Source organism: Wallemia ichthyophaga, assembly GCF_000400465.1.
Source record: "Wallemia ichthyophaga EXF-994 unplaced genomic scaffold scaffold1, whole genome shotgun sequence".
Lineage (NCBI taxonomy): Eukaryota > Fungi > Basidiomycota > Wallemiomycetes > Wallemiales > Wallemiaceae > Wallemia > Wallemia ichthyophaga.
In genome coordinates, this window is record NW_008806274.1 from 134,297 (window position 1) to 161,141 (window position 26,845).

Sequence of the window (26,845 nt, forward strand, 5' to 3'; positions counted from 1 at the left end):
CAACATCCACCAATGGCTGATCAGCAGACGCATAAGATTTACTACTTGGGAGCATTTGACAGCTCGAATAAGCCTGCAATAAATATACAGCAATGTGAGGATCTCGGCAGCTTCAGCTTCTATCAGCGCAGCTCCGTTAGGGAGTTCTTGGTCTTCATGGCTAAGACTGTGGCAGAGAGAACCGAAAATGGACAGAGGCAATCAGTGCAGGAGAACAACTACACAGCGCACGTATTCAGACAGGGGGATTATTCAGGTGGGTTGAGTGGACTGTGTTACGTGGTTAGCTCACTTTTTTATAGCTGTGGCTATTGTAACGGAGCAGTATCCAGTCAGGCCAGCGTGTGTACCCTAATTACGCGTCACAACCACTCTAAAACACACACAGCTTCTCCCTTCTGCAAAAAATACTTGACGCAGTCCCTGGCGCGGTCAGAACTGCACCAACATACCCTGAGTGGGTCGAAGGAGCGAGAAAGGGGAATAACCCCACACAATGTCCAGTAGTATTGCCTGAGCTCAATACCCTCATCATAAAGTACCAAGATCCCAAGCAAGCAGACACCATCATGAGAGTACAGCAAGAGTTGGATGAGACAAAGGTCGTAATGCACAAGACAATCGAAAGCGTCTTGGAGAGAGGTGAGAAGCTGGACAATCTCGTCGAGCGTTCAAATGCTCTATCTGCACAATCTAAGATGTTTTACAAGACTGCAAAAAAGCAAAATAGCTGTGGGTGTGGATTGTTTTGCTATGATCCATCTAAACGCTTGACAAACACTATACAGGCTGCGTTATTTCTTAATCCATCTTGCTCGGATACCTCGTCTTTGTTCGTAATAATACACATTATCATACATATGTACACCCATTTCACCTTGATGTGCCCCGTATACTGGCTGGATTGGGTGAATGAGTCGTTGAATGAGCAGGAACAGTCAGCGCTCGATCGTCAATACGCGTCTTCTTCTCTCCATTCGCGACACCGTTGATACCATCGTCCTCATCTTCGCGTCTCCTCTTCTTTTTCTTCTTCTTGCGTCTTTCATCGTCGTCGTCGCGTCCGGTGAAGACGGAGGCGTCAAACTGAGTTGAGTTAGTCGTGCTCATTCCACGAAGTACATTGATCGCCCAACTTACATTGGGTATACTTCCAGGCGGGAGTCTTCCAAACGCCTCGACCAACGTGGCATTATCAATACTATCAGCAGTGATAGTTGGTGGCTGGAACTCTGGATCGAACAGCAGATCGCGAATTTTAGGCAGCGAGCTATCCTTCTTGCTGATTGTGTTACGTCCAGGAAGATCATTTACAAATAGCTTGAACGTTGACTCCATTTTGTTTCTCCTAGCCTCACCGTTATCCTGAGGAATTTGAGTGCTACTGCCAGTTGCGTTGGCTGCAGTTGGCTTTATGTATGGCTTTACGTATGTGTCGTAAGTCTCATCGAGCCCGAACAACGTTAGCAGATCCTGATTGCCGTTGATTGTACCATTCGGAACCTCACTGGGATCTTCAATTGGATAATAATTCGGTATTTCCATTTGCGATGGTTGTTATGGTTGCGATGTTGGTTGACTACTTCAACGATGAACTGTGAGCGCTATGAGGTGACTGTAGGGAAATCAGCTAAAATCTTATAAATAGTCATTCCCAATGGGCCTGGATTGCTGCCAAAGTGGATGCTATTCGTTTCTGTGCTCGCCATATTCAACAGCATACAGAATTGCTTAACTACTTCACTCACAGCTCGCGTATACAATCACAAGCCACAATTAGGTGTGTTTCTATTGGCAATTTGCCCTCTCTCACAGCCACTCCTCAGTAAATCCCCTTCAAGCACGAACGTTTGGCGTGTGGACCTTCACTTCAGCTGTCGTTAGATTCTACGCTGCGCACAACATTAATAATAAAGTGTGAGCGGGAATGTTTGTAGGTGAATTCCATCATTCTCACATCTCATCCCTTTAGCGTCTACGAAATCGCTATCTGGACATACGCTATCGTCATTGCGCACTATATATCCGAACTTCTCTACTACAGAACATCGAAGCTAAGCGCAGGAATCATTAGTCCACTTGTTATCGGTAGTAAGTTCGGATTCCTTGCCCTGTTCCCCACCATCCTAACAGCCATATTAGCTGCTTCTTTCGTGTGGATGATATCACAATACGATTTCTACGTCAAGATTTGAAATCTAATCTGTTTTATTATATACTCTTAATAATCTTTATCTATTGAAATCAATGTACATTCTTTTCACTTGAACGCAAAGAAATCGGATGCTGCTACGGGTGAACTATGCTTCGGAAGCTGTACTGCGCGTTGTCGACCACTGCTTCCATCGTTTTTATGGCGTGGGTGACGAATATGCCCTTCTGAGTCTCTCGAACCGGGTGAGAATTCATCAATTGGTTGCTCATCCCTTGTTGCTGTCTTGCTTGGCGTACCCGAAGGCGTCGATTTAGCTACAGCCTTTTCATCTCTCCGCTTCCGTATAGCTTCAGCACTCGGTATGTCAACCAGCGAAAGTGGTTCGTCTCGCGCAAATTGATACCTTTCACTTCCATCTTTTATCACACTCGCTTTAGATGGTTTGCGTGTTTTCAGGGCTGCAGCTAGCTTTGATCTGCGTGCATCTTGTGAGAGTGTTCTTTCAACAACATCTTTGTCTGGTGGTGGAATGCTCTTTGCACTAACGCTTTTCTCAAATGATAATGCACTTGGCTTGCTACCGTTACCGCCCATACCGCCGTTGTTGATTGAAAGCTTTTCAGCACGCTTAATCAAATCATCCAAATTAATCCTCTTCTCAGCTATAGCTATCGCCATTGTACGTGTTGTCCGGTTTATACTGTCAATTGAAGGAACTTTGAATGTCTTTCCACCTGTCTTCGATTGCATCATCTTGGCCTTGAGTGAGCTGAGTTGATCCTCTACACTCATTATACCATCATTCAGCGCTTGCATAGATTTCCGAAGCTTTTGCTGATTCTCACTGTGCTCTGGTCCTAACTGCCTCACTTTCACTATACGAGCAAATTCTGGATCATTCCTTGCCCTTATGAATCGTGAAATCTCTTCTTTCTTAGTTTCAGCTGTGTGATAATGCGTTAGATAGTTATCAAGTTTAGCATATCCCTAACTCACCCTTTAACAAAAGACTCTGTAACTCAACAACTTTGCGCTTCTGTGACAATGACGAATCCTTCAATTCTATCGTATCAGCCTCCAAATCCACACTGAGCTTCTTAATCAACTCAATGTCACCCAATGACCATTGAGATTTGTCATAGAGAGCCATTACATCATATTCATCAACTGATTGACGCTTCTTTGTGATTTTATCGTGGAAATCTAGACAGCTCTTGATATTAACATTCATCTGTTAAACGTAAGCTAGGCGACCTCCACCAAACAGACAACTTACACTCTCGATCTCCTTCTCAACCATTAGGTACATCTTCAAGAACTCCATAGCCATGCCAGAGGTACCCTCTAATTGACTTGCAGACAACTCCTCATCCATTAGCTTCAACTTAGGAGGTTGATGTGGTGTTTGTATTGAGTATGATTCATTGTCATTATGCACCTTCTTGAAAGGCGCCGAGACTGGCACAGGAGAAGCAATTGGCGCCTGTTTAGAGAATGCATCCGAGAAGGCCCCATTATTGAAGCTGAAACTACCACTTGATGATTGAGCTGGAGTTTCCGTACTTGGATTGAAACCAGCGAAAGTAGGACTTTGAGGTGCGCTAAATAAATTTGGTTTAACAACTTCTGTTGCTGGCGCTTGCTGACCGAAACCAAACTTAGTCTTCTAGGTTTTGTCAAAAGAGCAAAGTTGGTACAAAATTACTTACGTCTTTTTGCGGAGAGGTTATTGATGCCTTACCGTAGACTGGTGGAGACGAAGCCAGCGGTGAGCTCTCACGCGGTTTAAATGGTAAACCGAAAGGTGACTGTTGACCAGCCTTGCCGAATGCACCGCTCTTAAAGCTGAGTGCAGATGCTGCCGACGTTTTTTCAGGTGAGCCTGGAGGTGTGGTAGATTCGTCGTCTTCCACTTCCCTCTGCTCTTCAACACCTTCTTTCTGCTCTTCATGACCCTCTTTCTGCTCTTCGACTTCAACACCCTCTTCCTCTTCCGCCTCATCAACACCCTCTTCTTCGTCAACAGTGTTGCTGACATGCTCATACCCTTCACTATCACCGCTTTCTTCTTCTTCTTCCTCCTCCTCATCGCCATCATCTTCTCCTTCCTCATCTTCAGCGTTATCCTGATCAAATTGAACTACCGGCGGATGTTCTTGTGACACTCTCCTACTTGGAGACTCAGATGCAAAGCCAAAGAAACTCTTCGTTCTGTCATCTTCTTCTTTAGCATCGCTTATTTGTTTCTGATAAAATTGTGAGATTAGAGATGAATAACAACTCTCAAACCAACCTTATCCTGGGATTTTGCAATGTTTCCACCAATTGAGAAGCTACTCGACGAACTAAAGGCGGATGGTTTACTGCTTTCAGGGGTTTTTGAAGCATCTCCACCAAACCCAAATGCACCTGTAGGGTTTGGTGATTCATTATTAGTTCCTGCGAATGAGAAAGCACTCGCTGGTTTGCTATCTTCAGATGGCTTGGCAAATGCTGAGAAAGCATTTTTTGGTGCTTCATTCTTTTTATCATCTTTAACGGGAGATCCGAATGCATTGGCATGAGCACTAGTACTGGCACCACCAAAGCTGAAAGCAGATGGTGCTTTCCCCAAATTATCCTTCTTCTCGTTTTTAGCAGGCGAAGTAAAGGCATTAGCACCTCCAAAGCTAAACTGGGACGGTGCCTTCAGTGGATCATCTTTCTTCTCGTCAGTTGCAGTTGATTCTTCTGGCTTGACACCTCCAAAGCTAAAACCACCAGTCGTTGGAGCTGCTTTAGGGGGCTGAGAAGCGGTCCCAAAAGCACTTGCACCACCGAAGCTAAATGCTGATGGTGCTTTGACCGTATCATCCCTCTTCTCATCCGTTTTTGGCGCATGTGAAGAAGAGCCTGACGAACCAAATGAGCCTCCTCCGAATGAGAACCCGGCACCCCCTGGGGCTGCAGGTGGAGCTGCTGGCATTGATGACGCTTTGCTATTTTCGCCCGATTCCTTTAAAGTGTTGTCGCATACACCACACTTGGTCGCATCAGCTGGTTGATCGAGCATACATACGCCACACTGTTGCTTGCTTTCTTGAGACTTTGCGAACATTTGAGCAAGGGGGCTTGGCTCGCTAGTCTTCTCTTGCGTTGGCGCGCTTGACAGCGCAGGTTTTGGTGCCTCAGAATCAGGGTTCTTGAATGCAGTTGCGCATACCGTGCACTTATCAGCATCTTTGGACGACTTTAATGAGCAACTTGAACATATTTGCTGATCGTTGGACTGTGTACGTGCTGTAGCGAAGATGCTTGGCATTTCTTGCTTGTCTTCTTTTTCGTTCTTGCTACTCTCATCTTGCTGATTTTGCTTTGCTTTAGCTTCATCCTCAGCGTCTGCCTTACGCTTGTCTTCTTCCTCAGCCTTTTTACTGGTTTCCTCTCCCTCTTTCTTTTGAGCAGCGGCGGCCGCGGCGGTAGCAGTCTCCTCTTCTTTCTTTCTCTCGTTTTCCGCTTCAACAGCCTTCTTGCAATTTTCTTCTTCCTCTCCTTTTTTAACTTTCTCCTCTTTCTCCTTCTCTTCCTTTTTTTCCCTTTCTTGTTGTTGCTTTTGAGCTTTTTCTTTTTCAGCATTAGCAGCAGCTTCCTGCTCAGCTTTGGCAATCTGTAGCTTTTCGCGCTCTTCCTCGCCTCTGTCTTTCTCCTTGACATAAGCGAACGTGTCATCAACGTTATCACCCTCTTCCGATTCAGCTTCTTCGTGTGTCTTGGCATTACCCTCCTTCAAGCAGCCAACATCGAGTTGGGTACCGCTACCAAAATCAGCGAGAAGATCATCAACCTGACCATCTTTCTTCTTATCTTTCTGAGACATCTCAGCAGACGTATTGCGCAAACCGAACGTATTAGAAGCACCTCCGAAACCGAACCCTGCACCTGCACCTGCACCTGTATCGTTAGATGGCTTGGTTGGTGAGCTTCCACTGATTGCTTTGAGGCGAGTTAGATTACATCTCTAAAGTCTATGTACCACTCACAGAATGCATTGCTCGTCGGCTGCAATGGAGTTTTACTTTCACTTCCGCTTTCTCCTCTCTCTCTCTTCACGTCAGCCTTAGGTGTAGTGCTGCCGAAAGCACTCTGACCAAATGCACTTGGCTTTCCGAATGCACTCGATTCAGTCTTACTCTTGACATTGTCTGAGAACGCACCAAATGCACTGCCTCCCTCTTTCTTCTCACCGAACAAACTCGGTTTAGCTGCAAATGCACCAAAGCCTCCCCCGCCACTGGGCGTTGTAGCCGGTGAGCTCTCACTGCCACCTTGGTCCTCTTTTTTAGGCGTACCGAATGCCGATGACTGTCCAAACGCAGATGAAGATGGCGGCTTGGATGCGAAAGCGCCAAAGCCGCCACCACTAGATGGTGCAGTTGCAGATGCTAAAGCAGAAGTAGATGAGCCCTCCTTCTCCTTCCTGGGTGTACCGAATGCTGATGTCTGACCGAATGCCGAGGGTTGTCCAAAAGCAGTAGATGTTGACGGCTGAGATGCGAACGCACCAAATGCTCCACCGCTAGTTGGTGTGCTGGTTTGGGGGCTTTCTTTATCTGGCTTTGGTGCACCGAATGCTGAGGTCTGGCCAAATGCCGAAGTCTGACCGAATGCACTGGGCTGGCCAAACGTACTAGCAGATCCACCGAATGCACCAGGTTTGGCAGAGAAAGCCCCAAATCCGCCACTAGCAACACTTGATTCGGCTGGTTTGTCATCCTTATTTGCAGATCCAAAGGCAGTAGGTTTGTTTGAAAATGCACCAAATCCACCTCCGCTTTGACTGAAGCCACTTGGCTGACCGAAAGCACTAGGTGTGCTTTGTCCAAACGTGCTGTTTTGTCCAAATGCACTGCCTGTTGTTGGTGCAGTCGAAGGACTCGACGAGAAGGCATTCGCAGGAGCCGGAGCCGGAGCCGGAGCTGGATTTGAAAAGGCAGATGGTTTTTGCTGCGGCTCACTCTGCATAGGTGCAGCTTCAATCGATTCTTCTTGCGGATCATTGGGCCATCCTTTCAGATACTGATATGGTCCATACGAGTTTATTAACCACCACGCAAACAGTTTACCTTCAGAGTTGAGCGTCCATAGAGCAGGAGCAGGAGGGCCATCAGGTGTGTCTGCAGCAGAGCCAGGCTCTGGTTTTAATGGATCTTTCGCACCCAAGTCAAGCTCCAGCCCGACTGGATATGTCTCTTCTTGCTCCTCCGACATTGGCAGTGCTGGTCTAGCAGTTTCTGGAAGAGCGGCAGCGGCAGCAGCTATCTCATCGTCTCCAAACACTTCTTTGGCGTGTGGGGAGGACGTGTCTGGTGTGACTATACAGCCTATATCCGAAGAAGGACCTGATGCAGCAAATAGTATGTTCCTGAATGGCGACCAATCCCTCAACCAGCTGAAATAGCGGTATGGGAGACGCGACATAACGCCGAAAGGCGGTGCTGGATCAATAGCTTCGATGTAGTTGCCATTGTGGATGAAACATGTCTTGTCTTCGAGCGTGTAAGCATCCTGATCGCTATCTCGGCCCTCACTGGAAGCCTCTTTACTGAGTGAAAATGTGATAAGGAAGAGATTGTTCTCGAGCCATTTGAGTGAGTTTGGTACGTGATTGGGGGTGAGCTCGAATGAAGAAGGGGGAGGAGGTATCGACATTTTGACTTGATTGGAGGTAGTTACTGTGATGATTTCGTTTGTATTTAACGCTAAAGCTAGTTGCTTCCCTTTGGCTGACCAGCTTGCAGCAAAAGTGGTTTTGTTGAGGCATTGCGTGTTTTTTGACATTTCATCGTGCAAGTAAATGCAGCCGTCAGCTGTGAGAATGGTAATATATTGTCCTACTGGATTTGGGAGTATTGAGGTTGGATGAGAAGGCAAGTCGATGGAGTTGGTGAGTGTGGCATCGACGTACAAGTGCAACGACTTATCGCTGGCGACTATGAGTTGATTGGAGTGGTACTTGATGTGCTGAGATTGCGTGTTGATCGTGTGTATCGGTGCTTGTGGTGAGAGAAGCTGATGAGACTGAGATTGCGACAGTTGAGAGCGCAGGCCGGATAAGGAATAAACGTGGACGCCGCTGTTTGTGGCCACAGCCAGCCTATCCAGCTCGTTGCTCAACGTGAAGAGATTCGCTGCGTCGTTGATCTTCTCTCCAAGGGTGTAAGAGATGTAAGATGAATTTGAGAATGGACGCGTAGTCAAGCACTGCGTGGGTAATTAGATAACGTATCTCTGGGGTAATTACAGTATTCTCACTTCAATCTCTATTTCGTCCATCGTTGTCAGTGATCAACAAGCCATTTGTGATTTAGCGCTGAGCAGATAAACGAATTCTACAGCGCGTGGTGATTGATCTGGTTGGTATTCAAAAATTAATCAAACCCCAATTTGCTTTGATTTGTTTGCTTGATTTCTCACTATCTCATGTTCAAACACATTGATTCAGCGTGTACAGCTGTAAGTTTATCAGAGTTTGAGCATCTCGCTAGCAGAACTCCTGGTAGCTTTTCTGATCTTCCAACGGTGCTCAGGCTCCGCGTAGATGAATGCTCTTTAAGTGGTGATTCAGAGCTAGATAACAACCTCAAATACACCGTTTTTATCACTGATAAAGAGCTCGTTGTCTTCTCGCAGTCAGTCTCTACGGGCATCAGCTTGGATTACCCTTCTATCATGCTTCACGCCGTCAGCGCATCAACTAACTCTATCTTCCTGCAAATTGACGAACGTACAGAAAACATAGACGACTTTGAGAGTAAGGATATTCACATACATCCTCAGAACCCTTCAATTCTTCATGAAATATACGAAAAACTCAGTTTCTGCGCTAGTTTGCACCAGAACAAGTTTCCATCTGAGGAGGACGATGACGGCGATGCTATGATAGACGATGGCGTTGGGCTCTCAGACCAGGGCGCTGCCAATTTGGCCAGATTCGACGATATGCTAGACAACCAAGACAAACACACTGACAAAAAGCAGAAGCAATAAGTTAATTGTCCATGACTGTAACTCTAATACAATCTAAATATCCATTGTTATCGGGTGTTACGCGTTTTGCCAGCCAATGTTCAAGCCATCGACCAAATGCCTCTCCTCTGCTATCTGCACCCCACATCTGCTGTGTGTGGATGGAAACGCCGCCAAAGGAGTTACCCATGTACACGTCAGTGAGTAATCTATCTCCTACAAATGCAACATTCTTCAAATCACCAAACTTATTCTCCAACGGGGCTCTGAGCTTTGAAGATGGCTTAGGATGATTGTGCTCGACGACATGGACTCCTGTATTCCGCGACAAAACCTTTGCCTATAATTTTTTAGCGCTGAGAGGAACTAACAAGCCAATCGCACCTGAATAAGTCCGGGATCTTTGCCTGTGCCGGCTGAGTTAGACAAAATGACGCAGCCATCACTCCCAAAGGCTTCCTTGCACTCAATCCAGCTATTTTGCAGCTCAGAAACGACGTAATCCTGCCTCGGAAGCGTCAAGCAGTTGTCCCTGTCAATTACGATGCCAGTGATACCTTTACGTTTCAGTGCACTGAAGTCGATCGAGCGGATGTCTGGGGGTGATGAGCGGGGGGATCAATGAGCAAAATACCTACCCTTCACGCTCATTGAAGGTTTTAGCAGCTTGGGATTGAACGCTGAACGCAATGTAGCTGCTATCGCTGCAACACTCATCATGGAACAACTTCAACAGTCGCTGGAAACTACAGGCTCTATATCGCTCCCACAGAAAGTCGCTCTGCTATCCCACCTCAAGGCTTTAAACAGAGACAGCTCTTCTGTTATACGCCAATCTAAGCAGGCTGCTGCACATCAGGCTCAATTATCAGACGGTGTACACGCTCAAGTGCAGAATCTATTATACGAAAGGAGGCATTTAGAGCAGGAAATTGAAAGGTGCAGGAATTTCGAGACTAGCTTCGATAAAGTACCTTTGGTTTCACTTGACGAGTATCGCAAGTTGAATGGGGGCAAGGAGGAAGACGAGCACGTTTTAATGCTCAATAGACTGAAATTCGAGCTGAGAACTCGCCAGGAACTCAACGATCACCGCAATCAGCTGCAAGAAGTGCGATCGTCAATCAACAGCGAGAACAATCAGACGAAAAACAGTTTGGAGGATCTTGACAGCGATTTGGATAAGTTTGTCGATGTGGGTGGGAGTATTCATGCGTTTACAATTGCTGAGATGCTCTATAGTTTGCAAAGGGTATCCAATCCAAGCTTAACAAGCTCGATAAGGTTTGGGACAAGGAGAGTGAGGAGGAAAGTGAGGAGAGGAAAGAGTCCAAGAATGAACTCAAGGACGATAATGACATTGAGATTGATCAAGCTAACGAGGCTGATAATCACAGACCTCAAGATACCAACTCCGGTGAAGATCAACGTATGGATACTAATTGACCTTGATAACTTATTTACTATCACTACTATGCATATACTGTTCAACTGCACCTTCCAGTTCACTCACTGCCTCGCTTCTCTCTTGGCTCAATTCATCAGCTCTTCTTGAGGAGACGTTGAGGCGATGGTGATCATCACCGAGCAAATTGATCATTTTAAGCGCGTGCGTTATATCCAGTAAGCTATTGGCAGAGCGAATCATAGATTCTGATCTGCAGCTGATCTGGAATGCCTCCTTGCTGATCTTGTAGTTGTCCTTCTGGTTAATTTCCGCGAGGCCTATAATCTCCGACAGTCCATCGCTCAGCTGCCCAACTTCACCATCGACCTTGTTGTTCAAGCTCTCCTCGAACGCCTCCAAGTATTCCTCCGGAGAACGATCGTCGATTTCTGCTGATTTTGTCGATGAGTTGTTGTTGATAAGCGAGGAGCTCAACGATTGATATTTCTTAGCGTCTGATTTAACTTCCATTGGGAGATGGGTGATGGGAGTTGACCAGGCGAGCTATCCAACGTCGATGATCCAACGCGGGTGGATTTGCAGAGAAGGTATTCTCAGGCAGCTCAATGCAAGCAGCATCAGAAGCATATCCAGGCGCAGTATTTCTACATCCCCAGCACCAAAGGAGGAGCCAACGGCATCCCCAGCCACCTCCTCAGCTACATCTCTAAAAAGAATCATTGCAGACTCCATCAAAGCAACAGGCCCTATTCCAGTAGCCAGGTATATGTCAGCCTGCACTTATCATCCTACTGAGGGTTATTACAGCCGTAAAGACAAAGATCCAATCAGCAAGCACGGCGACTTTATTACTTCCCCTGAAATATCTCAAATATTCGGAGAGTTAATTGCCGTTTGGTTTCTCCATCAGTGGCATGCTCTGAGACATGACTTATCACACACGTCGAATAACCCTCCAAAGAAAGTCAGATTCGTTGAGCTCGGACCCGGAAATGGTACTCTGATGGCTGATGTTCTGCGTACCTGGCAATCCTTCCCCACCGCTTGGGAGAACTTGGAAAGTGTGCAGCTAGTCGAGACATCGCCAGCCTTAAGAGATACTCAGAAAGCTGCTTTGGAGGGATTTGGGAAGGGTTTAAAATTTCATGATAGAGTCCAGCACATTGACAAAGGTTAGCTTTCATTAAATCAGCCAAGGCGACATCTTTCCGATCTGACACTAAAGCTAAGATGAGAGCACGTTCACTTTTGTGCTCGCGCATGAATTCTTCGATGCCCTCCCGGTACATCTTTTCCAAGTGAGTCTTAATTTGACTTCTTGCGTAAAGCTCAAACTGTGTCCAGAAAACAGATGCAGGATTCAGAGAAGTTCTGGTAGATCTCATTAATCCACGCATACGCTCAGAAGAGAGCGAGCAGGAAGTTACAAACGAGAATAATAAATGGCTAGACGGAGATGCTGGCTTCAAGTATATAGTCAGCAAGCAACAGTCAGCCATGAGCTCATTGATACCGATGGTTGCACCCCACATATTTTCAGGCGAGGGCAAGGAGGAAGAAGGGCAGCGAGTCGAGCTCGGCATAGAAAGCTACCATATTGGCAACTCTATAGGCCAACTTTTGCGTAAAACATCCGAAAATGCGGCAGGCGGCTGTGCTCTTTTTGTCGACTACGGTAAGGATGGATGGACGGGTGACACATTGCGAGGATTCAAGAATCATCAGCAAGTAGATGTATTGAGTGCGCCCGGAGAATGCGATATTACATCTGATGTTGACTTTGGAGTTTTGAGGGAAGCGCTCGCTCACAATGATACTGACACGATTGGTTCTGAGGTTATCACTCAGCGGGACTTCCTCGTCAAGATGGGTGTGGCGGCAAGGTTGGATACCTTACTTAATAGCGCACAGTCTAATGAGACTAAATTATCCATCGCTAGTTCTGCGAAACGGTTGCTCGATGTGCGCGGTATGGGCAGCCAGTACAAGTTCATGGCTGCATTCAACACGAGTCACCACAATCGCTATCCTTTTATCTAGCTTATCTTGGTGCATCAGAGTAAATTATAAATAGATAATTATTTCTTCTTGGAAATTTACCAGGTGCTGTTCAGCGCCTATAAGTGCATCTGTGACTTTGTGAGAAGATTCTTTCTTGTATATTGCGCATACTCGCTGCATGTCTTGTCGGGGAACGGCGTCCAGGCTGCACAGAGTGGGCACTGCCACTCGTAGTGCTGTGTTAGCGCAAGTTAGTGACATGTTCACACTACTACAGATCACACTAACGTATACCTCACCCTCGTCGTCGCTGCTACTGCGAAATACCAAACAGTGATAGCAAATCATATTCTGGGCTTCTCAAGCTGTTGAAAAATTGACAAAACCACTCAAAACGTAGAGCAGAATGAGGAGATTAATTAATGTTTAAGATGCGGGATAACGTGGAATTTGCTTCACGTAACTGGGGTCATAGCTGGCTTTCTGTTCCTGCATTCAAATTCGGCTCGGTGGAGAATGCGGATGAGATGTGAGATTTGGGCTGCGCGGGATGCTCTGGGGCCTTTATGTCGGGCTTATACAATATCTCATCTCACCGAGCTCTGTGAACGCATAGCGCCAAGTATCCACAGCTCTCGCATAAGTTAAGTTCCGCATTAATACGATTGCCCGAATACTGGTAGGCTCAGACTGCACGTGGCACTTTCTCAGCTTCTGATCATCCTTTCACCCACGCGATCACTATATCTCGGTGTGGTGATAAAAATCGGACCAATTGCGTCAGGCTTTACGAGCAGCTATGCGAGCTACCACAGGATGTATTAATCAGAATCGTCGATTTTGTCCCATCTCTCGCAGCAGTCAATAGATATTTCTACGCTCTCGGCTCGCCGGCGTTACTCAGGTGCATTGCAGACCCCAACGGCATAACTAAGGAGAAGATAGGACTGTTCAATCCATTATGTTACAAGAGGCGTAAAGATCATTGCGCTTATCTTTCAGAAATAGCGAATGACGACAGGCGCATGCAAGTGAAGTGGGCAGTGCGATTGGTATCAATACAACCCAACTGACCGCTAGATTAGATCACTTGCAATCAGCATCGCCAACGATATCGTCACATCAGATCTAACGGCTGCGATGAGGAGATTGAGCAACGTAAAGTGTCCGACTATAACAGGCTTCGTGAACGCCCCACTTGAGAAGCTACTGAGTGAGGTGTCCATGAGTAACGTAACTGATCTAACGCTCAACTTGTGGACATTCGACGAGTTGGATGAGTGCATAGCGAAAAATGTGCTACAAGTTAATATGCCGTCGTTGCAGCACTTGCAACTGCATGCTCAGTGTATATTCACCAAGACAGCATCTAATTCCCTGATATACCCACAACTTAACGCCGTCGTCTCAAACCTAAGAGACTATTTGATCACGGCAATTTTACCCTGCTTCGACACGCTCATCGTGCGAGGTCTCATATTTACGCCACATCTCAAAGCCTGCTTCCCTCAGCTGAGAGGATCGGAATTTTACAGAGCGCGTGTCTTCAAAGGCCGGGAAAATGATCTGGTGGAGGTGGAGGTGTATGAAAAACTTACTGCGTTAGGCTCTGCGTATGGCGTTACATCAACACAGAAAAGCATCAGTGACATGCTGGTTGTCTGTTGACATTGACAGTACACTAATATCCAACTAAATTTAGCTGCTGTCAATTATCACTTGATACATGCGATTCAAATGAAAGCCCATTTGTCTTGCTCGTTTAAGCTCGGCCTTCGGCATCTATTGCAAGACCCTGCCCGGTTTTTTGCATCTTAAGGTACAACTGGGTAACTCACACATATGGCATGCTGTGAATAGAGTTGGTCATGGGTTTCTAGATGTATGTTCTAAAAGCAAGGTCTAGTGCTTGAGCTCGCTTGAGCACCCGGCTAGAGAAATTAGTGACGTAAGTGAGGCCCGTGTGCATGCAAGATGGAGTTGGCAATACAGGAAGAATATGGAGGAGTGAAAGTGTATATAGTGCTGATATAGTGTCGTCGGAAGCAATATTGCTGTGCTGTGTGTGAAGAGAGTGAGACAGGACGCGTGTACACCCATCGAAGCGGCAGCTGTGGTATTAGTAGCAAGCCCCAAGACAAAATCCTGGAATCCTACAAACAATGTCAATCTATTTTATTTTCGCGTACCTGTCGTCGGTCTTTTATGTGCTCGATCGATTGACCAATTCTATTGAGAAGCGCGACGGCATCGAGGATACCATCACCTATGGTGAGGGGATTATGATATTTCGCGCACACACTTACAGTATATAGACATACGAATGCGAGATCTGCCAGGGCAAGTTTAGCAGGCCTGAGAACTTGTTGCGGCACAAGAGAAACTCACACAGGTCGGGCGACTTGCATCCATACCTGTGTTCGTGTGGGAGGAGCTATACACGCTCAGATATCCTCCTCAGACATCAGCGCGGTTGCGAAGTACACAACAACCAACCAGTGGGGTACAAGAAGCGTGGCAGGAAGCGTAAGGCTATTCAACAGCCAGTTTCATCAAGTGATCCCTCCTATTTAGCCGGGGTAGCGGCGTCAGCCTCGCAACAACAACAACAACAACAACAACAACAACAGCAGCTACAGCAACAGCATCAACAACAACAACAACAGCTTCTTGCATCTGCTTATAACCAGCCACACCTTTTCAACACCGAAAATTGGCCTCCCGCCACTTCTATAGATAACGAGCCCGAATTACAATCGCACAGATACTGGCCCTATACACTGTACCCAAATACAAGTACACCGCCGCCTGATTTCGAAGCATCGAATTTGCCACTCATTGGCAATACATACAACAATACACACATACCACAGCATGCGCCACAGCAAACACTACCACCACTAGCATCATGGAATACCTCAGTAAATCAAAGTCATATGGCCAGTTTGCACAATCAACAGCTTCAACAGACTACTCAGCAAGACAATTATTCTGGCTGGATGTGAGTAGCTGCTTGTATAGCTGCCAGGTCTGACCTGACAAAGTAAAACCCTCACAGAGACACATTAACATGCTCACACTTACAACAGCAGCAACATATCTACTAATACTTGCATTTTATGATTCGAAACAAATCACAGACATTCTCAAACACTTGCTTGTCTCATACTTTGACATATTCACTCTTCTTATCAAGCTGGACTTTCGATTAGCCTTTAGTATATTATCATTTTATTATCACATTCCCAAGAAGGACAATTTCACTAACTTTTTCCCCGGTTATCTCTATATCACTGAAATGAATGCATTTAATTTAGCTTTTCATGCGGCTTTGGATACTTTTATAAACTCTGTAAATGCTCTCTTGAACACCTTGGGCTCGTCTGTTGAGATGTGGTTTGTAAGTTCGACTGCAATGTGGTCAGGACACCCAATTGAAGGTAAATAAATGCTTCTGAGATAGTTCAAAAGTTCATCACCACGACTCAAGTACGCCTGTCTAAGTAGGAGTGCAATTTCACCGAGGACCTGATAGTGATTGGTTGGGTTAGATTGGTGCACCGATAAAAGCTCACTCAACTCACAACATTAGATTGACCATCTTTCAAGTTGAATGTTGGCTTGGCAGGTACTTCAAATGCCAATTTGATGAATTGTTGGTAGATAAACTCTTCGAAACCACTCAAAGGCATTGGAGCCGGGCTGATTTGTACGACGTTTTGGGCGGGTAAAACTTTCAGATCATTTTGCACTTGCTCAATAGTGCCGTAGCAGAAGATAATCTTTGCGACGTTGTTGAAAGCGATTCTTTGTGTAGGTGGAGCACAATCTCGAGCAAATTGACATACAGATTCAAGAATTTGAACAAATCTCCCTCTGTTCTCATCAGAAATGAACACACCTTGAAGTCCAGCTGAAAGTATGGTACCGATAAAATTAAGGTAGCTCTTTTCCATCTCTGTTCTGTTAAGTTCATCATCAGTACCAGATATCTGCATTGATAAGAATGAAAAGACCCTATCAATAATAGGTTGTAGAATAGAGTTAAGAATTGAAAAGACTTGTGATTTTAGCTTGTGCACTAACATATTCAAGAAAGTCAAGAAGTCACTCAACTCGTTCATTTCAAGTCTACCAAGTAAACCATTTACGAACGCAGGTACGTGATTCAAGATGGCAAAGCCAGTAGAGCTGACAATCTGGGCAAAAGTGAATCGGGAAGCATCTCTGATAACTTTATATTGAGACATCTGATCCAAGACAACAAAGATTGCTTGTGTGGATTGGACAAATGGTTCAGAGTATGGGGGTGGTGGTTGGTCTAGCGAAGATGATTGTTGTATTAATGATGGTTCAGGTAAACCTTTAGCTAGATGTCCAATAGCCAAAATGGTATGGTGTACGTTGAGAATGTTCTCAACTTGATCTGGTGAGGATTGTAGAGATTGTTGAAGAGATGCTAATAATGGCTGTATTATTTGATTCAAATAGTTTACTTGATTTGTTGGTATGTCACTGAGTTTAGCTAGAATACATCCAATGGCTTCATAAAGGTTGAGTTGATAGTGGAATAAGCCTATAGTGTTTACCGATTTGCTTAAAACATCTTGATAGCTATCACCTTGTTCAAGTGGCAAAACGTCGACTGATAGTACTAGTAAATCCGTGATAGATTCAAGCAACTTTGGCACAAAGTTGGCTGGAATAAATCTTCTAGCTAGCATTGTGAATCGTTGGAAGAGATAAAAGTTTCTCGCTTTCACATTGAGTGACTGGTTGTGTATACCTCTGTCACCGACAAATGCAGATAAGATTGGATCTATCAATTCTTTTCGTGCAAACAGTATATCAACGTATCTCACTATCATCTCAAAGTACTGGAGATTGACTGCGGGGTGTGGATGATTGCTGATACCTGAGTCAACAACAGTTTGTACTAGTTGACCAAGTGGTGTGTAAGGCTTTTCGTCGTACTTGATTTTGTAGTTGTTCGCATCCTTTTTTGCTGACTGTCTCTCATCTTCTGATACGTGCACAAACGCCTGCACCGTATTACCTGATTGAATAGCTTCAGCGAACAGAAAAACTATATAAAGCACCAATTCCGCTTGATACCAAGGAACAGAATCCGGTCCAGAGCTGGTGCATTGAGTGAGTGTTTGGTTGATGAGAGATACGACTGTCGAAGTCCACAGCTCTTGGTCCAGTTGACAGACAGAATCGAATGTTGATCTTAACACTCTGCGAATTTCGTACAGCTCATGACGGTCGTCGTCGACATCCTCACCAAGACCACCGAAACCCCATTCAACATCCTCATTCCACTGCATTTTTTGCATAACAGTTGGCAACAATTGACTAAAGAATTCTCTGGTTGGCATAGCATCGAATGATGTAGCATCCGCCTTTTTCTTTTTCTTGTAGAATGAGATGAGTTGTGTTAGGAAGCCATGCACGGCTAGCGAAGGACTTGATGATTGATCAGCAAAGTATCTCAAGAAGATTGGTTGAAGTTGAGCTAAAAATACCAATGCTTGTGCTCTAGTTTCATTTGTTCCAAAGTTGACATCGGAACGGCTTTGCATGATTGTTGCTTGAGTTGGCTGGATGAATTGATTAATGATGCGCATACCTAGGCTAGAAAAGTATAACCCACCTCATCACATAATTTGAGAATCTCTGTACCAGCAGCATTTACCATCTTTGCACATGACTCTCTAAACAAAATATTGTCATCAGAAGTGTCATCTTTCGTCGCTTGTTCAAGTTGTCCGACAATGTTTGAAACATTGATAATACCAATAATTTCCAACTTGGCTGCATAATCTCGAGTACCCTTTTGCATTATCTTAATAAAATAGCCAGTCGCAGCAATTTTAACTTGATTAGAAGGATGTTGTAAGAACTGGTAGAAGATTTCTAGAGTTTGAGGAGTGAATGACAGACTAATATCAATCCAATGAGACCAGCCAGCAAAAACGTTAATAGCGAGGGCAAGAGATTCTTCCAAAGATTTAGACGACCACGCTTCACCGCCATTAACAGAGATATGACCTAACTCTTGCATGATATTAATAAGAGTTTCTATAACAGAGGGTGCATCCTTTGACCTAATGGCATCTCTTAAATTACCATCGCGTATGTGCCTCTCTGATGACCAATCTCTTGCTGCTCTAATGATTGAATCTGATAACTCTAAGTTGATTTCATCAAGGATGCGCAAAACGAGTGGAGTAGTGCGTGGATTGAGTGATGAGCCTTGTCTGAGGAGTGACAAAAAGTCAATTATTATGTTAGGATGGGTTGTGTCGTATGTTTGTATGGTGAATAAGGTGAGCGTATGAGCCAGTCTGTTCCTCAAAAACCCAATATCGCCTTCCTGTCCACCTTCGACGTATTCTCTGCGTACATACTCAAACAAGGCTTCTTGTATTGCGAGTATATCGTCGTTTTGTAGATTTTGAAATGATTTGCTGATGAGTTCATCGACGACACTCAGAACCCAGACCCTGGCTTCAGTGCCGACAGAATTTGTTAAGAATAAGCCTAAGCAATACTTCCATGTATCTGACGCGTTATTCTTTACTTGTTCGAGGAAGTTCAACGCTTCTTCGCGCAATTCTGGACTTGTGTTTGGTGATGGGGATGCGCATTTAATAGCCTCAATTAACTGCGGTGGTACAGTTGTTGCTGCTATCGTAGCCATCGTGGTGGTGATCCTTGAAGGGTGAGAGAAGATGTGAGATAATATTTGAAGGTAGCTGGATTAACGTGTGGGGATATTTGTGAGCCTGAGATGAGCGTGAGCGTATTCCAAGTGTACCTTTTATTATGTACGAAATGTCAGTCACAGTGTGCACATGAATCGTCATGGTACAGATGTGAATAACATAGGAACTTGAGCATTGATTGGCATGTATCCATTCTGCGTGTTTAAAAACCCTTATTATTTTCCCTGCTAAATTTTATTCAGGCTATAAAACTCGCCCGAGTAAATCTTCTCTCTTCAACTCAAACCGCGATGTGAGTCATGAGCAAAGCGCGTCGAGGGAGCAGAATGGAATGATGTTACAAATCTAAACTTATCTACATTGTCTGAATATCATTGATGGACAAATAGAGGCTATTTCTGACTTTTCTTGCTTTCTCGGACGCAATACAAACCACACACACCTTACTAACAAAGCACAGCAGTGGTGTTATTAAAATTACAATGCAATGGTTTGTACAGATGATATATGATTACTACGCGGTCTGGATGTTGTCTCTAGAGCATAATGTAGTTCTTCCTTGGTTATCGAAAGAAGCGTGATTTCTTTTGAGTCTAGCGCGATGCTGGATGTGCTGCCACTTGAGTTTTTAATGAGCGCGGTGAATGTTATGAAAAATTGCATATCAATCAGAGTTGTAAGCAAACTTTCGCCAATGCTCCACGATAGCGATGACTTAGATTTGGGTATGACGCCTTTAAAGTTGAATGATTGAGGCTGCTGAAGCTGTAACTGTGGCGTGACAACCTCCTCTACGATCCTTGTTAGTTGCACATTAGATCTGAAGAGTGAGGATTTCTGGGCTTTGAATTGCACGCGTCGATCTAAGGACATGGCAAGTTTCTTCACGCTTATTTTGTTACTGAGGAGTGTGAGGTTAATGCTGGCGAAGAGGTTGTCACTTGACTTATACGTTGATTGGCGTCCTGAGAAGTAGGTCCGATAGTCCAACTGATCGACGCGTTGCGAGTAGGTGGTGAGTTGCTTGTAGAGTGGTGAATATCGGTTTAGCTGTAATATCACACTGCTTGTCTTTGTATTGCCAACGAATGTCAAATTTTCATGGATCAAGTTGGCTTCCAGCTTCCAAACGATGCGGTAGTTCTGTAAGTTGATGGACGACGGGAGGGTATTATTAAGTGGAACTTTTAACTTGAAATCTTTCTGAATTTCTGCGAGATGCGTGTATTTGCTGGGCGAGTTCGAGCTCCATAGTACCTGAGTAGATTCGTAGAGTATATTATTTCTTCCGAATGCAAACTCGATACACTTGAGCTTCACATTCAACTCTTTAGCCTTTAAGGGCTTGCCATCCGAAAGCTTTGTATACGCAACCCCGACGACTTCACAACGAGTGAGGCCGAGATAGCCGTGGACAGGAAATTGTCTATGGATATTACCAGTGTGTGGCTTCAGTTTCACGTCTAACATTTCATTGTCTTATTTTGTGCACTGTGAGTGGAATGCTGGGTGGATTTCGACGATATAGAGAGGTATTTGATGTTATTGAGTGTTTTAAACTCACAGTTTCCCTCTGTGGATGTCAACTTGCAAGAGCATTCGGAGCACTCGGAGCATATGACTTAAATTAAGCGCACGCACGCACAGACGTCCTCCATTTCACCTAATACCCTATTTTTCCACTCTCGGCAAGTGGATGCAGACCCCATTTTAATTAAAAAATAAAAGAGGTATATTACAGTTTTACAGTCTACGCGACGCTGCGAGCTCTCTGCAGCGTCTCTCCATCATCTTCACTGTGAATCTAAGATTGCGCCCTTTTGAGTGACAGTTGGTTTCGAGCCAGTCCTCCAAACTCGACTGCAGGCTGTCCATTTTAGAGATAGCAGGCAGTGTGTCCTTGTACATGGCTGGGTTGAGGAGGAAATCGAATATGCTCGACCAGATCTCGTGCTGCCAGTAGCGCTTGAGGTTGTTGCGAAGCTTGATCCGCCCACCTGCTTCTATCGTCTCTATGTACTTGCCGAAGAGCATGCAGTGGATGATAGCAGCCAGACCGAAATAGTCTGGCTCGAAATTCCATGGAACCTTCTGCTTGATCTGCCAGCAGTCCTTCTCATCACCGGGCCAGTCGTTGAGGAATTTTCTACCGACAGGTTGCTTGAAGGCATCTACATCGATAGATCTACCAAAATCTATGAGCTTGAGTCCCTTCATTGACCACCCACCCTCACCCGAGCGCTGGTAAACATTTGTCCAGAAATCACCTGCATCCTCAAGTCTTATCAAGCAATTATCTATTTTTAGATCACCGTGGATGATGCCACCCTTGTGAATACTGTTGAGCGTTCTGATCAGCTCAATGGCAAAGAAGACGACCAAAACCTCATCCAAGCCTGTAGAGGAAGAAGAGAACCATTCAGGGGCGTGATTGACGACATCTAGAAGTGTGCCCTGATCAGCATATTCCATACAAAGCACACTCTCATCCCTGTAAGCGTACAGTCCGTGTGGCATTACTATGGACCTTCTATCACGCTCTTCAAGACGTTGATGGAGGGCGTTGAGGATGTAGAACTCCCACACACGCGCAGGTTTCTCAATCTTGAGAGCCACAGCGAGATCTTCTTCAGAAGTAGCGAATTGGGAATTGAAGCTACCGTCCAAGTTTTCCATGTCAAATTCATAGCTCTTTCCACCACTTTTGTTACGTTCAGAAGCGACAAAGACAGCGCCGAAGCCGCCCTGACCGATTTTTGCTTTAATGTCATACACATCATCGTCGCCACCATATTTGGGTAGTTTGAGTGGATACGTCTCCTCGTCCATTGTCTTATTCCTGCTACTTGAGGGCCGTTTTTTCACACCCTTCTCCACCTTGTTGAGTACTTCTAGGTTGTTTCGTGCTGTGTGGAATGTGCCCAAGTTGTACACGTTCAAATGTGACCGTTTGAGAATTGAGTCTACGATGGTGCGTGTGTTTGCTACGCACGGATTAGGTGCATCTATCTTGCCACTCCCGGGCGAGACGGGGATAGCTGGTGAGGGTGGAGCGGGCGACTGTGCTTGAAGATGAGCAATCTGAGGAGCTTTCAGCGGCTGTGCAGGCTGAGCTGGGATACTACTGCCGAGGTTGAATTTCATTGTATCAACAACATCAACATCCTCCATCTGAGCCAATCCACCAGGATGGATTGTAAATCCTTCCGGTAGCTCGAATTTGCCTGTGTGGGCTGTTATGTCTTGTTGTGTGAACTCCTCACCCAGTTCAAACGTAGGCAGTGGTGGCGGATCCACAGCTGGAGGTGGTGCTATAGGCGGTGCTCCCTGGGGTGTATGACCCATCATGCTATCCTGGAGCGTGAGTGTGGTGCGTGCATCACCTGTTGTGCTATTCGGGTGTGTGTTTATGTTCGAGTTGCTCACCATGCTATCTTCATTCTCCTCCGCAATCGTGCCTTGGAATGGAGCCGTAGGGAAAGTAGCCCTACTTCTGTCGAGTGTATCTGCAGGATCTACACGCTGTGTAAATTCACATGTACGTTCCGTAATAGGTGTCATGAGATTGATGGGAGGGAAGCGGGACTGTTTGTTGAGATCATCGTAGTACTCTTCCTCGACCTGCGTCTGCACCTGCGACTGTGAGCCATCTTGCTCACCCACCTCCTCCTCTTCAACGGAAGGCTTCATTCCGAATGGCATCCGCACTGGACCAGATGTTGATTTTACAGCAGGTGTGCTTGCCACATTCTCATCCTTGTACATGGGGCCGGGCGGCGAGCTGTCTTCCTCAGCAACGGTCGGAGGCACGCGCGCAGTGTGCTCATCTGTAAACATCATCATTGGTGCCTTGTTCGGTGTGGGCATGACTAGCGGTTGAGGCGCATCGACGGAACTGTCGTCGCTGTCGCTTGAAGGGCTGTTTGGTCTGTCACACGCAAGTGGCTGGTTGAATAACTCCATCACATCGTCAAGTGCTGCTTTGGTGTTGACAGTCGGCGATGGTGCGCGTTTACGTGCTGAAGTGGGGCGATCAGATTGGACACTGCCAAAAAAAATATCACATACGCTTCTCATCAATGCTTGGTTCATCTTTCGGCATCCAGTCCCATTCATTGACCGTTGGCTCTGGGTACTTCTTCCCAAATAAACCCAATTGTTTTGCTTTTAATTCCATGAAACTGTACTCCGTGTTATCGCAGTACACGCGTTGCAAATCAACAGCAACCCTTGGTTCTCCTTTTGAGCTAGTCGTTTTTCCCTTCTCCTTCTCTTTCTCCTTCTTTTTTCCGCTACTACTGCTACTGCCACTTGACTTTTTCTTCTCGCCAGATACATCGACGTCGAGCTTGGGTGGTTGTTCGAAGTTTTTAAAGGGGTTTAGCCGTAGCTGCTCAGCCTCGGATGGTTCTGATGACCCCAGATCAGCCTCTTTGGGACCAGCACCAGCTTCTTCATCGTTAAAGTCGGAGAAGATTGCAACTTTTTCCGCTTTGGGTGTGATAGCTTTGCCTTGCTGGATAGTTTCACCCTTCATTGAGGTCTTTTCGACAACATTCTCCTTGCGTCTGTCGTCGCGACTGCCGTAGTGATCCCATGGCCCACTTGAGCCAGATTCAGCGTCGTCCTCGTTGAAGATGGCCATGCGGGGCGTTGCGGAGGTGGAGGTAGATGGTGTGGCAGTAGCAGGAGCAATAGCGCTGCTACCGAGAAGACCCTTTCTAGGCAAAGACGAGGTGGTTGAAGGTGGTGCGTTTGCCATTCTCACTTTAAAATCATCGTAACGCTTCCTAAGTCTTTCAGTGGGCTGAGCCTTTCTACTGATACCCAATTCGTATATCTCCTTAGCCTTCTGGTGGAAACCTCTGCTTTCCTCAGCAGTAGCAGCCTCCTCATAGAGCAGACCCCATATAGTACCAATATCATTGGCTAGGAGAAATCTAAAGATATCCCTGCTCTCATGGACGTACTTGGAGTAGAGTATCCAACAACGCAGATAGCGGACATCGCGTCTATACCTCTCGTCATCTTTGAAAGTACGCGTTGTGCGTTCGAGCAGGGGAACTATATTAGATTCATGGGATTCACCAGAGGGATAAACCTCTATAGCCCACTTGATGTACTCGGAGTAAACTCGAAATGGATCGTCGTCTTCTTCCGTCGCGGTAGTGATCTGAGCTTCGAAAGCATGGTGCTGCTCGTCGAGCTCTCTCCTACGCGACTGTCTATCTGATCTGAAAATGGAGGATAGCGTTGATGCTGATCTTCCTTTCGCGAGTGGTTGAATGTTCTCTTTAGATTCGTAGATATCTTGAATATCTACGGTTTGCGGAGGGTTCTCTGGGGAGTTTTCTGTGTGCTGTGGGTGGTTTGTGTGTTGTTCTCCCTGTTCTCCCTGTTCTGGCTGCTCTCGCTGCTGATCCTAAAGATGGCGACAAGTGGTAAGAGATGGTAGCTCGGGCTAGGACATACACGCACACCTGACGACATTTTCCAGCTGGTTTAACAAATTAAATATATTCTCAATTTCACTTGTTGATAGCAGCGCTTGAACGAGTACGACGACGCGCCGGACGCAGAAAAAGAAATGTCGAGAAGAAATCAATTGCTGTCTTCAATGGATGTAGATGACGACGATGAGATGCCGTCGATGCCTTCGATGCGTCCATCAAGCTATGCACAGCGCACAGAAGACACTGGCAGCTCAAAGCCCATGATCGACATCGACGAGCTAATGGCGCAAGATGCAGATACCCCGGAATGTGCACTGGCGCAGCTTACGAGAGCGTGGGTGGCTGAGCGCGGTGCTCCCGTGCTGCTGGAATGGCAGGGCGACGTCGTCGATGAGGTTATGAGTCAAGTAGAGGAGCAGACTAAGATTGTTGAAAGCCTCAAGTCAGATGATAGGAGTACAGATGAGGAGCATTTCCAGCTTATTCTCGTGCAGACTGAAGTTGAGCGCGCGAAATATGTCATCACATCCTATGTTCGTGCGAGATTGAGCAAAGTGGGAGACATATTCTTTAGAAAAGGGATACACACAGCTAAAGAGGATATTACAGATTGAGGAATTCGCTCAGTACATAGTCGCTAACCCATCGAGCCACACGAATCTTTCGGGCATCGAGCTCTCACATGCGCGCAAGTGAGTAGGATTGTAGACACAGAACACACAACTGACATGAGGAGATTCTGGCGTCTGGTTGAGAATCATTATCAGATGTCGGTGTTGCAGGGTCTGCCTACAGCGATGCGTGGGTTGGAAGACAATCAGAATGGGAAGAGCATGATGGCCGAGCCAGATGTGGACACGGCGGTGTTCATCAGGGCGAGGAGGAACGTGGGAGAGGTGCAGCTACCACAGCAGGCGATACAGCTAATGAAGAATGACTGCTACCTGGTACGATACAGGGATGTGAGCTACTTGATAGCGAGTGGGGGAGTGGAGATAGTGTGATGGTTGGGTGTATGAGATGTCTACATGAAATTAATCGATTTTAGTGGTGTTCTTGGGCTTTTGGACCGTAGCCAACGAGCCTGCGCTTACCAAGGATCTCACCAATCTTGAAAATACCCTGGAGAGTGTTAGAATGTGCGTGTGTGCATGTGTGCGCGTGTGCCACCCACATAAGCCTCCAAACCAATTACACCGACCTTGGCCCATTGACCGGATTCGAGGAGTTGAGCGTAGGTTTGGCGTTGAGTGGCCTTAGAGAGAATGCTAGACCAGGTGCTTGCAACTTGGGAGAAAGAAGAAGGCGGTGAGAGCTTCTCTGCTTGATAAACCTGCTTGAGGAGTTCCTTGGAAACTTGGGCGTTGTAGAATAAAGGTTCCCTGTAGCTGCCCAAAGCCCTTTCGACGCCACCGCCGACTCTCTTGAGAATGGTGAGACCAGAGTCGATTATCTTTTGAGCCATTTGGTGGTTTAGATTCAAGGAAGCGTAAGCTTAATTCAGCGACACCATAGGATGGGTTCCGGGCAAGTGGTTTTTAAAATGCACCAGGGAAAGCCTTATTAACGAGCGCATCCTTTATAGTGGGTGAAGTGAAATTTTTCTCGAAGGACCATATCCTAGGAATGCTGGACGAAACGAGAAAATTTTAGTCAACAAGAGAAACAAGTATGAATTCAGAATGTAGATTGTAAATAATAAACAGCTTTACACTGGTTTACGCCCGTATTTGACTCCAAGGAAGAAATGGGGCTACCGGGGAGGAAAGTGTCAGATGACGACCAGGCGCAGCCACAAGTACTTTGTTAATATATCTCATGGGTAAGAGCCGTTTTGTCTTTCAATTCACTATTGCAGCTTACAATTAGCTTCAAACGCTCAATTCGACGAAATGCTAGATATGGCGAACAAGGAGCGTGAGAAGGAGAACAAGAAGCTGCTGTACGCCGAAAATATTGCAGAGATTAGGAAAAGAACCAACAACCCATTAATAACATAAAGGAGAAGAAAGATACTGCCATCAAGGACGAGTGGGGATTGACAAAGATCTAAAGATGAGTAATTTCGGGGCAAAGGTATGATAATTAACCC

General features: G+C 45.8%; 15 protein-coding genes across 15 annotated transcripts; 7 read left to right on the forward strand and 8 right to left on the reverse strand.

Moving 5' to 3' along the window:
- Positions 1–12: 12 nt before the first annotated feature.
- On the forward strand, positions 13–805 carry J056_000402 (Synaptobrevin-like protein YKT6; the record flags this gene model as incomplete). The annotated part of the gene is made up of 4 exons (XM_009267800.1): positions 13–256; positions 303–342; positions 389–732; positions 789–805. The coding sequence occupies 4 exons, from the start codon at positions 13–15 to the stop codon at positions 803–805; spliced, it is 645 nt and encodes a 214-aa protein (XP_009266075.1).
- Positions 806–873: 68 nt separating this feature from the next.
- On the reverse strand, positions 874–1,545 carry J056_000404 (uncharacterized protein; the record flags this gene model as incomplete). Its single annotated transcript, XM_009267802.1, has 2 exons — positions 874–1,086; positions 1,141–1,545. The coding sequence occupies 2 exons, from the start codon at positions 1,543–1,545 to the stop codon at positions 874–876; spliced, it is 618 nt and encodes a 205-aa protein (XP_009266077.1).
- A 45-nt stretch (positions 1,546–1,590) lies between these two features.
- Positions 1,591–2,195, forward strand: J056_000405 (Ergosterol biosynthetic protein 28; the record flags this gene model as incomplete). Its single annotated transcript, XM_009267803.1, has 5 exons — positions 1,591–1,597; positions 1,649–1,780; positions 1,827–1,917; positions 1,973–2,091; positions 2,143–2,195. The coding sequence occupies 5 exons, from the start codon at positions 1,591–1,593 to the stop codon at positions 2,193–2,195; spliced, it is 402 nt and encodes a 133-aa protein (XP_009266078.1).
- Positions 2,196–2,260: 65 nt separating this feature from the next.
- On the reverse strand, positions 2,261–8,467 carry J056_000406 (Nucleoporin; the record flags this gene model as incomplete). The annotated part of the gene is made up of 7 exons (XM_009267804.1): positions 2,261–3,099; positions 3,152–3,386; positions 3,432–3,821; positions 3,865–4,401; positions 4,449–6,127; positions 6,175–8,395; positions 8,447–8,467. The coding sequence occupies 7 exons, from the start codon at positions 8,465–8,467 to the stop codon at positions 2,261–2,263; spliced, it is 5,922 nt and encodes a 1,973-aa protein (XP_009266079.1).
- Positions 8,468–8,614: 147 nt separating this feature from the next.
- J056_000407 (uncharacterized protein) lies at positions 8,615–9,181 on the forward strand (the record flags this gene model as incomplete). Its single annotated transcript, XM_009267805.1, has 1 exon — positions 8,615–9,181. The coding sequence occupies one exon, from the start codon at positions 8,615–8,617 to the stop codon at positions 9,179–9,181; it is 567 nt and encodes a 188-aa protein (XP_009266080.1).
- Positions 9,182–9,238: 57 nt separating this feature from the next.
- On the reverse strand, positions 9,239–9,811 carry J056_000408 (uncharacterized protein; the record flags this gene model as incomplete). The annotated part of the gene is made up of 4 exons (XM_009267806.1): positions 9,239–9,308; positions 9,355–9,500; positions 9,545–9,756; positions 9,799–9,811. 4 exons carry the CDS (start codon positions 9,809–9,811, stop codon positions 9,239–9,241), a joined length of 441 nt encoding a protein of 146 aa, XP_009266081.1.
- A 67-nt stretch (positions 9,812–9,878) lies between these two features.
- J056_000409 (THO complex subunit 5-like protein) lies at positions 9,879–10,606 on the forward strand (the record flags this gene model as incomplete). Its single annotated transcript, XM_009267807.1, has 2 exons — positions 9,879–10,355; positions 10,403–10,606. The coding sequence occupies 2 exons, from the start codon at positions 9,879–9,881 to the stop codon at positions 10,604–10,606; spliced, it is 681 nt and encodes a 226-aa protein (XP_009266082.1).
- An 87-nt stretch (positions 10,607–10,693) lies between these two features.
- Positions 10,694–11,078, reverse strand: J056_000410 (uncharacterized protein; the record flags this gene model as incomplete). The annotated part of the gene is made up of 2 exons (XM_009267808.1): positions 10,694–10,710; positions 10,745–11,078. 2 exons carry the CDS (start codon positions 11,076–11,078, stop codon positions 10,694–10,696), a joined length of 351 nt encoding a protein of 116 aa, XP_009266083.1.
- A 46-nt stretch (positions 11,079–11,124) lies between these two features.
- On the forward strand, positions 11,125–12,608 carry J056_000411 (uncharacterized protein; the record flags this gene model as incomplete). Its single annotated transcript, XM_009267809.1, has 3 exons — positions 11,125–11,740; positions 11,799–11,866; positions 11,913–12,608. 3 exons carry the CDS (start codon positions 11,125–11,127, stop codon positions 12,606–12,608), a joined length of 1,380 nt encoding a protein of 459 aa, XP_009266084.1.
- Positions 12,609–13,000: 392 nt separating this feature from the next.
- J056_000412 (Zinc finger protein rst2) lies at positions 13,001–15,676 on the forward strand (the record flags this gene model as incomplete). Its single annotated transcript, XM_009267810.1, has 5 exons — positions 13,001–13,098; positions 13,354–13,605; positions 13,655–14,228; positions 14,885–15,570; positions 15,628–15,676. 5 exons carry the CDS (start codon positions 13,001–13,003, stop codon positions 15,674–15,676), a joined length of 1,659 nt encoding a protein of 552 aa, XP_009266085.1.
- A 214-nt stretch (positions 15,677–15,890) lies between these two features.
- On the reverse strand, positions 15,891–19,275 carry J056_000413 (Exportin-T; the record flags this gene model as incomplete). Its single annotated transcript, XM_009267811.1, has 3 exons — positions 15,891–16,097; positions 16,154–18,172; positions 18,226–19,275. The coding sequence occupies 3 exons, from the start codon at positions 19,273–19,275 to the stop codon at positions 15,891–15,893; spliced, it is 3,276 nt and encodes a 1,091-aa protein (XP_009266086.1).
- Positions 19,276–19,777: 502 nt separating this feature from the next.
- Positions 19,778–20,770, reverse strand: J056_000415 (uncharacterized protein; the record flags this gene model as incomplete). Its single annotated transcript, XM_009267813.1, has 1 exon — positions 19,778–20,770. One exon carries the CDS (start codon positions 20,768–20,770, stop codon positions 19,778–19,780), a length of 993 nt encoding a protein of 330 aa, XP_009266088.1.
- Positions 20,771–21,043: 273 nt separating this feature from the next.
- J056_000416 (Checkpoint serine/threonine-protein kinase BUB1) lies at positions 21,044–24,790 on the reverse strand (the record flags this gene model as incomplete). The annotated part of the gene is made up of 3 exons (XM_009267814.1): positions 21,044–23,319; positions 23,369–24,722; positions 24,779–24,790. 3 exons carry the CDS (start codon positions 24,788–24,790, stop codon positions 21,044–21,046), a joined length of 3,642 nt encoding a protein of 1,213 aa, XP_009266089.1.
- Positions 24,791–24,887: 97 nt separating this feature from the next.
- J056_000417 (DNA replication complex GINS protein SLD5) lies at positions 24,888–25,757 on the forward strand (the record flags this gene model as incomplete). Its single annotated transcript, XM_009267815.1, has 3 exons — positions 24,888–25,307; positions 25,363–25,445; positions 25,490–25,757. The coding sequence occupies 3 exons, from the start codon at positions 24,888–24,890 to the stop codon at positions 25,755–25,757; spliced, it is 771 nt and encodes a 256-aa protein (XP_009266090.1).
- A 40-nt stretch (positions 25,758–25,797) lies between these two features.
- J056_000418 (uncharacterized protein) lies at positions 25,798–26,218 on the reverse strand (the record flags this gene model as incomplete). The annotated part of the gene is made up of 2 exons (XM_009267816.1): positions 25,798–25,875; positions 25,928–26,218. The coding sequence occupies 2 exons, from the start codon at positions 26,216–26,218 to the stop codon at positions 25,798–25,800; spliced, it is 369 nt and encodes a 122-aa protein (XP_009266091.1).
- Positions 26,219–26,845: the final 627 nt, after the last annotated feature.